At 41.4% G+C, this 8,383-nt stretch overlaps 1 protein-coding gene across 1 annotated transcript in view; it reads left to right on the top strand.

Moving 5' to 3' along the window:
• The first annotated feature begins 3,538 nt into the window (after positions 1–3,538).
• Positions 3,539–8,383, top strand: part of LOC144495163 (regulator of G-protein signaling 12-like) — a 136,801-nt gene continuing 131,956 nt past the window's right edge. Inside the window, exon 1 of the mRNA XM_078215155.1 lies at positions 3,539–3,738. Within this exon, the coding sequence (XP_078071281.1) occupies positions 3,712–3,738 (27 nt within the window). The 5' untranslated portion in view covers positions 3,539–3,711. The remainder of the gene's footprint in view (positions 3,739–8,383) is intronic.

Below are 8,383 nucleotides of genomic sequence, written 5' to 3'. Positions count from 1 at the left end.
TCTTGAGAGAAAAAAAAAATTCTTCTCATCTCCGTCTTAAAGTTGAGACCCCTTATTTTTAAGCTGTGTCCCCTAGTTTTAGCCTCTTGCGCAAGGGGAAGCATCCTTTCAGCATCCAACCTGTCAAATTCAAATAGTTTTAAGTATAAGGCATGTGTGTTGATAATATAGGAGATGCAATTTTTTATTCAAATGAGTCTCACTCATGACCTTCTAATAGGGCTCTTATAATTCAGGATTTTGGACAGCCTTTCTCATTTGCATCAGGTTCTGAATTACACAAACATGTGCCATCAGTTGTGTCTGTGCATGTGCCTAGATTCCAACTGGAGACAAAATTGAAAGTGGGGCCTGCAAAAGCCCATTGCTTTGCCAAGCACGGTGTTTGAAGCCATTGTGCCTAGCGATGTGCTGTGCATTATTGAACTTTTGTTATAGATGGGAGACATCAAAGTGGAAGTTAAAAATACTGAATACCATCACTATTCCAATGACTGGGATGGGAGGAATGCACAGTTTCTCTAACCCCACTAATCCACAGGTCACATCATTCATTTAAAAGTTTCATCCAGTCTCCAAAATGGCCAATTATATACCTTTGCTGCCATTAGACCCAGAGTAAAAGTGACTTTAACCAGGCTTCTTTCAATAAACTCAGAATGATTGATTGATTATAAAACAACACTTATTTTTAAAATAAATTCCAAGAACTTGTACACACACACTTGTATTCTGAAAGTATAACTATCTCTTTTTAAAGATACTGACATGCGCACACGCAGATACAAACATGATTCTAAATAAAAATATTTTATGAGGAAAAAGTGTCTTTTTTTAATCTTAATGAAGAACTCATGGCATTCTGTAAAAATAAAATTGCCTTTCAGGTCCAGAGAGGCTGTTCATGAGTAATTATCAAGTTTAAAAACTCGCTTGCATCTCATTCAACAATATGTAAGTTTTTCAAGGGTGAGGTTAACAGCAGAAAAGTGGAAGTTTCCATCAATTCACTGATTACATGAAAACATAAGAACATAAGAAATAGGAGCAGGAGTAGGCCATCTAGCCCCTCGAGCCTGCCCCGCCATTCAATAAGATCATGGCTGATCTGAAGTAGATCAGTTCCCCTTACCCGCCTGATCCCTATAACCCCTAATTCCCTTACCGATCAGGAATCCATCTATCCGTGATTTAAACATATCTTCAACGAGGTAGCCTCCACCACTTCAGTGGGCAGAGAATTCCAGAGATTCAGTGGGCAGAGAATTCCAGAGATTACTTTAGGGACTATAGTTTTTTTGGGGGGGGGACCTGGACAAAGCACTACTGGAGGAGCATTAAATCGGAGACAACATTTTCTGGATTTCTTCATGTGCTTAGAAGTTACTGTCAGTTGAAGTGGAGTAATGGCAACGAATACGGTTATTACTACCACAGAATCTGGGCCATTAATTTGTTGAATTTTGCTGAATTGTTGAAATGTAACCGTAAAATACATTATTATACAGCTTCTATTTAGCCATTTAGTTTAATATTGTCTTATGATCTGTGGCTTGTCTTTGTAAGGAGGATGTTTATACTAGTTTGACCTGGCTAAATGTTAATTGGACTAATAAGGGAAGCAATATTTGAGTGAATACCCAACCCAATTAGACTTTAATATAAGTTCTGGGGAAACTGAAAGGTCTGAAGGTGGATAAATCACCTGGACCGGGTGGACTATACCGCAGGGTTCTAAAAGAGATAGCTGAGGAAATTGTGGAGGCATTGGTGGTGACCTTTCAGCAATCACTGGAGGCAGGGAGGCTCCCAGAGGACGGGAAAGTAGCTAATGTAACACCGCTGTTTGAGAAGGGAGGGAGGCAGCAGACGGGAAATTATAGGCCGGTTAGCCTGACTTCGGTCATTGGCAAGATTTTAGAATCCATTATTAAAGATGAGATCACTGAGTACTTGGAAGTGCATGATAAAATAGGACTGAGTCAGCACAGCTTCATCAAGGGGAGGTCATGTCTGACAAATCTGTTAGAGTTCTTTGAGGAGGTAACAAGGAAGTTAGATAAAGGAGAACCAGTGGATGTGATTTATTTAGATTTCCAGAAGGCCTTTGACAAGGTGCCGCATAAGAGACTTTTCAATAAGTTAAGTGCCCATAGTGTTAAGGGTAAAATCCTGGCATGGATAGAGGATTGGCTGACTGGCAGAAGACAAAGAGTGGGGATAAAGGGGTCTTTTTCAGGATTGTAGCCAGTGACTAATAGTGTGCTTCAGGGGTCAGGGTCAGTGCTGGGACCACAACTTTTCATAATATACATTAACAATTTGGAAGAAGGAATTGAAGGCACTGTTGCTAAGTTTGCAGATGATACAAAGATATGTAGAGGGACAGGTAGTATTGAAGAAGCAGGGAGGGCTGCAGAAGGACTTGGTTAGGAGAGTGGGCAAAAGTGGCAGATGGAATACAATGTGGAAAAGTGTGAGGTTATGTACTTTGGAAGGAGAAATGGAGGCATAGACTATGTTCTAAATGGGACAATGCTTAGGAAATCAGAATCACAAAGGGATTTGGGAGTCCTTGTTCAAGATTCTCTTAAGGTTAATGTGCAGGTTCAGTCGGCAATTAGGAAGGCAAATGCAATGTTAGCATTCCTGTCGAGAGGGCTAGAATACAAGAGCAGGGATGTACTGCTGAGGCTGTATAAGGCTCTGGTCAGACCCCATTTGGAGAATTGTGAGCAGTTTTGGGCCCATTCTCAGAGGAAGGATGTGCTGGCCTTAGAAACGGACCAGAGGAGGTTCACAAGAATGATCCCTGGAATGAAGAGGTTGTCATATGAGGAAAGGTTGAGGACTCTGGGTCTGTACTCATTGGAGTTTAGAAGGATGTGGGGGGATCTTATTGAAACTTACAGGATACTGTGAGGCCTGGATAGAGTGGTCGTGGAGAGGATGTTTCCACGAGTAGGAAAAACTAGAACCGGAGGGCACAACCTCAGGCTAAAGGGACAATCCTTTAAAACTGAGATGAGGAGGAATTTCTTCAGCCAGAGAGTGGTGAATCTGTGGAACTCTTTGCCGCAGAAGGCTGTGGAGGCCAGGTCATTGAATGTCTTTAAGACAGAGATAGATAGGTTTTTGATTAATAAGGGGATCAGGAGTTATGGGGAAAAGGCAGGAGAATGGGGATGAGAAAAATATCAGCCATGATTGAATGGCAGAGCAGACTTGATGCGCCGAGTGGCCTAATTCTGCCCCTATGTCTTATGGTCTTATAAGCTATTTTCAAATTTATACCGGAGCACTTTACTAATGAGCACCTAAATTAATCTGTACGTTGCAAAAACAGAAGATTTGAATTTCCTTCCCAACCTCTTGATTGTCAGACTTATGTTGCAGTCAAAGAATGAATAATTCCTTTGTGACAGAATATTTTTCTCTGTTAATGGTTTTCTTTACTGAGCATGCTAGTGCAACGTTATTGTGCCGCCTGAGGGCATTTAACATGCTGAGGCAGTGGACAGCTGGAGAAATAGCATTTAGTCTGGAGAGAGAGAACACGGAAGGGAGGAACTAGGGAAATGATGGGATTGTGTCAAACAGAAATACTTTCACACTTAGAAAAGTCATGCATTGGTATTAAGCAGTGTCTCTCTAAACTAGTCCAATTGTTGTAATCTATGCCAAGAACATTTTCTGGAGACTTCACCGTACATGGAGCATACTTTCGTAGACGATCGGGTAAGAAAAGCTATTGCGCTTTGCTTGTCGTGGTGCTGGACCTAAAGAATATGCTCAGGTGTAGATATTTACATTTCTCAAGAGATTTCTGATGCTGGCTTGAGTTGTAAAGTAAAAAAAATTAATTAATTTTATACATTTGTCATATATCATAACTGGAAGCAGAAGATGAGATACAGTTTAGAAATTAATGTTGTATGTTTGACCAGCCAAAAGCAAGTGGTCATTTCTGTTGATCTTGATCAGTCTCAGTATGTACTGATGGATAGTATATATTGAATTTCTAAACCTATCAAAACTTAAGCGGCCAAGCACAGAAAAATGATATTTGCCTTTAAACAATTTTGAAAAAGATGATTTTCTGTTTCTTTAATATAAATTGTTAAGTACAATTTTTTTGCTCGGTAAAAATTAGATTGATTTGCATTGGTTAACAGTTTATAATAACTACTAATTAGAGTAGCATTTTAACCAGACAGCATGTGGTAGTAATGCCTTTCTGGAGATAAGAAGTTCACACTTTGCTATTGACCAGTCAATATCGAATCAAGTTTTCAACTTGAAGATCAGCGTGATTGACATTTGTGCATATTATGTTATGAGCAAAGTTAAATGTTAAATCAGATTTTTATTTACTGTCTACAATGCATGGTGTATTTATTGTTCTTGCTATAACACTACTTTCCTACACTGTCGAGATTGCTGACATGATTTATTGTTTATAGCCCTGCTATCTGACAGCAACAAGTACAGTGTAAGGAGTATATGAGCACATGTTCTTGCTTTTTCTTGCAAGTTTTTCTTCTTCCCCATGTTGTTTAGCTGTGCTAATGAATGCTATTTGTTGCGGCTCCCTGCAGTTATATAAGATGTGGCAGTCCAGACATTAAAGTAATGTCTGGGTAAAGTCTGGTTCTGCTAGCAGCAGGATTATTTTCCATTGCCGTTTGTTCACTCTGATTATTTTGCTAAATATGGTTAGTGCAGCGTCTTGCACTATAGATTGGCTTAACTGTACCCATTTTCCCTCTTTAATGAGACATTTTCTCCCCACCTTTTCTTGTTTGTACATGGCAGTTGCAACATGTTTTCTACTGCTGGCCTGATTGGCAAAAGGAGCTGTATCGAAGTTGGTTTTCCCCTTCCCTCTCAATAGCAAAAAATCTTCCTACCATTTGTTGCATCTCCATGGTGTTATAGTTTAGTTTAGTTTATTATTTAAATTAGTGCATTGAATCCTTAAGTTTATTTATTAGTGTCACAAATAGGCTTATGTTAACATTGCAATGAAGTTACTGTGAAAGTCTCCTAGCTGCCACACTCCGGCGCCTGTTCGGGTACACTGAGGGAGAATTTAGGACAGTCAATGCACCTAACCAGCATGTCTTTTGGACTGTGGGAGGAAACGCACGCAGACACAGGGAGAACGTGCAGACTCCACGTAGACAGTGATCCCAGTGCTAACCACTGTGCCACCGTGAGATCGAGTGGAGGATTGCATGGTGTAGAACATTATTTATTGAAGAATCCCCATTTTATGTGTTGCTAAAATGATAATCTTTCTGATAAAGTTGGGGTAATCTGAGATTATGTTGATTTGGTGTTAATAATGCAATTTGGACATTTAACCTATTCATATTTTAAAACTCATTGTTTTATATGCTGAAGAGCATCAAAAACAGCATTGTAACGCTTCCTACTTTGTTGGAGACTGTGATAGCGTAGCACCTTTAAAACCATTTTACTCCCCCGGAGAGACAGTTTCCAGTTTCGTGGTCAGATTGAGAGGGTGAGCAGATTGCTGTGAGTTCAGCCCAGCTTTAGAGGAGAGCCCGTTTGGCCTGTGGAATAAACATCCTTGTAATAAAGAGGAAGTTCTTGTGGAAAAAACGAGGCCAGTCTCCTACAGTGTAGAAATTAAAAGTCATTGTGTAAAAAAAAATGTGGATCATTTAAGGAAGAGAACTGGGCCTGATGCAGGAGATCATCGGGTGACTCCTGCAGTAGATCCCTGGATTGAAGAATGATCCCTGGACTGAAGAGCTTGTCGTATGAGGAACGGTTGAGGACTCTGGGTCTGTACTTGTTGGGAGTTTAGAAGGATGAGGGGGAATCTTATTGAAACTTACAGGATTCTGCGAGGCCTGGATAAAGTGGACGTGGAGAGGATGTTTCCACTAGTAGGAAAAACTAGAACCAGAGGGCACACCCTCAGGCTAAAGGGATGCTCCTTTTTAAAAAAAAAAAGAGATGAGGAATTTCTTCAGCTAGAGAGTGGTGAATCTGTGGAACTCTTTTCCGCGGAAGGCTGTGGAGACCAGGTCATTGAGTGTCTTTAAGACAGATAGATTGGTTCTTGATTAATAAGGGGATCAGGAGTTATGGGGAAAAAGCAGGAGAATGGGGATGAGAAAAATATCAGCCATGATTGAATGGCAGAGCAGACTCAATGGGCCAAGTGGCCTATGGTAGACTCACATTCATCAATGGTTGATACAGGGATAAGCACAGTAAGAAGTCTCACAACACCAGGTTAAAGTCCAACAGGTTTATTTGGTAGCAAATACCATTTGCTACCAAATAAACCTGTTGGACTTTAACCTGGTGTTGTGAGACTTCTTACTGTGCTTACCCCAGTCCAGCGCCGGCATCTCCACATCATGATACAGGGATCCCAGTTGTAAATGTGGAACTGTAGCCGAGCAGCTACTGAGGAGGACCTTGATCGCGGACTGATGAGTTTACCTTTTGCAACTGTCCGCCCAGATTCGTTACTCACCGAAGGACCTAGTACCAAATTGAGATGTTCCTCCAGGGTCTGAAGATCTCCTGACTGACTGAACTTTGACCTCTGAATTCTCTGTCACATGTTGTTTCAAGAACCATGCGTCGGGCAGTTTAACTCAATGATACATTGTCACATTTGAAGTATCTATCAGCTGTTCCTTGGATATTTCTGGGATTAATTCATTGATTATTGCTGTTCCAATTCTGTCATCTTCTGTTTTTATTAAAGTTGCTTTGATCCCCATTTTTCCTCTTTATAACCCCTTCATTGTACAGAGGCCTTAGCCCAGTACCTGGACCATTTCGAAACCCTGGAATCATTGAATCCTCTATTCTTTGTGTCACTGCAGAATGTCCCATTTGTTTCACCAAGACAGGAAATGACTGTTTCCTTGGGATTTTTTTCGAGACAGCAGACATCTGATCTAATAGTGAGTCTCTCTGAGAACCAAACACCAGGTATAACAGGAGTCTGAGCACAAGTGATATGTTAGCATAATTCAACAACATAAATGCTAGCACTGAACTAGGGATCTCTAAATAGAATTTCCTCAAATCTTTATAAAGTCTGTTAAAATCCATGATGTATTCCTCCATCGAATAGTCCAAAGATGTGTGGGTTAGGTTGATTGGCCGTGCTAAAATTGCCCCTTAGTGTTCTGAGATGCGTAGGTTAGAGGGGTTAGCGGGTAAGTATGTAGGGATATGGGAGTAGGACCTGAGTGAGATTGTGGTCGGTACAGACTCGATGGGCCAAATGGCCTCTTTCTGCACTGTAGGGTTTCTATGAATAACAAATTGATTTCTCAATTTATCGAAGTTTGGTTACACTTCATGTATTATTTGATTATCATGTAAATTTTATGCAAAAGCTCTTAGGGCAGGATTCTCCCATGCCCCTACTGGTGGATTCAGTGATGGACGGAGGGAGAACTTGGCAGGAGGCCCAAAAATCGATTTAACGCTGGCTTGAATTTTCCGCCATGGCAAATTGGGAAAACTACTGGAGGCTGGTGTGAACCTTATTTACATCTACCTAATGGGTGCAGAAGGCCTGGGCACCCGAGCACAATTCTCCGCGGTGCCAGCAAGAAAACACGCCAGTTGTGAACAGCGTGGCACGCAGATGTCAGGATTCATCTAAACACTGCCTGGGGCTGCCTCCGGAGTTCAGGATGGAGGCTGCTGGCAACCCTAGACCTCGGAACACTATAGCAGTGGGAGGAGGGAGCATCTACACGTAGATCTTCCAGATCTGGTGTCTGAGAGGAGGTCCATCTTCCAGCCTCAGAGCACACCCAGAGATCTATCTTCATTTTTGGGAGGTCCACATTCTTTCTTCAATAGTGAGTGATTCAGTGACATTGGATGAGTTTTCAACTTGGCGCCCTGATAGGATGGTGGACTACGCACCATCAGGCCAGTCCCGCCATGGAAAACGCACTAATACCTGGTTGATAATTAATGAGGCCAGGGCTGTAAGATTTAGCGTGTTTTTCTGCCAGCCTCAGCAGTGGGAAACAATCTACGTTCCTGCTCCTGCCACAGGACCTAGTCCCAGGGTGGGAGAATTCTGCCCTTAAATGGTTTAAACCTTCACCAGTATCCAACAGATGGGCATCCAGCTCACAAAAAACTTTTTATTTCTGATTTTACTTCTTGTAAGAAGTGACAATGCTAAAACCATATCTTATTTTCTCATTAGTAGGGACACAACCCCTGTCTACATACCCACATCATTCACCCACTGGGCATAGGGTCCCATCTCCGAGAACATTGGGGGGTAATCATACTCTGACAATTGGTACTTGCTTTCTGCTATAACTCTCAATGCTCCGAAAATTGTCTTCCTGATTTT

This window comes from Mustelus asterias, chromosome 6, assembly GCF_964213995.1.
Source record: "Mustelus asterias chromosome 6, sMusAst1.hap1.1, whole genome shotgun sequence".
NCBI lineage: Eukaryota > Metazoa > Chordata > Chondrichthyes > Carcharhiniformes > Triakidae > Mustelus > Mustelus asterias.
This window is presented reverse-complemented; position numbering and strand designations above follow the sequence as displayed.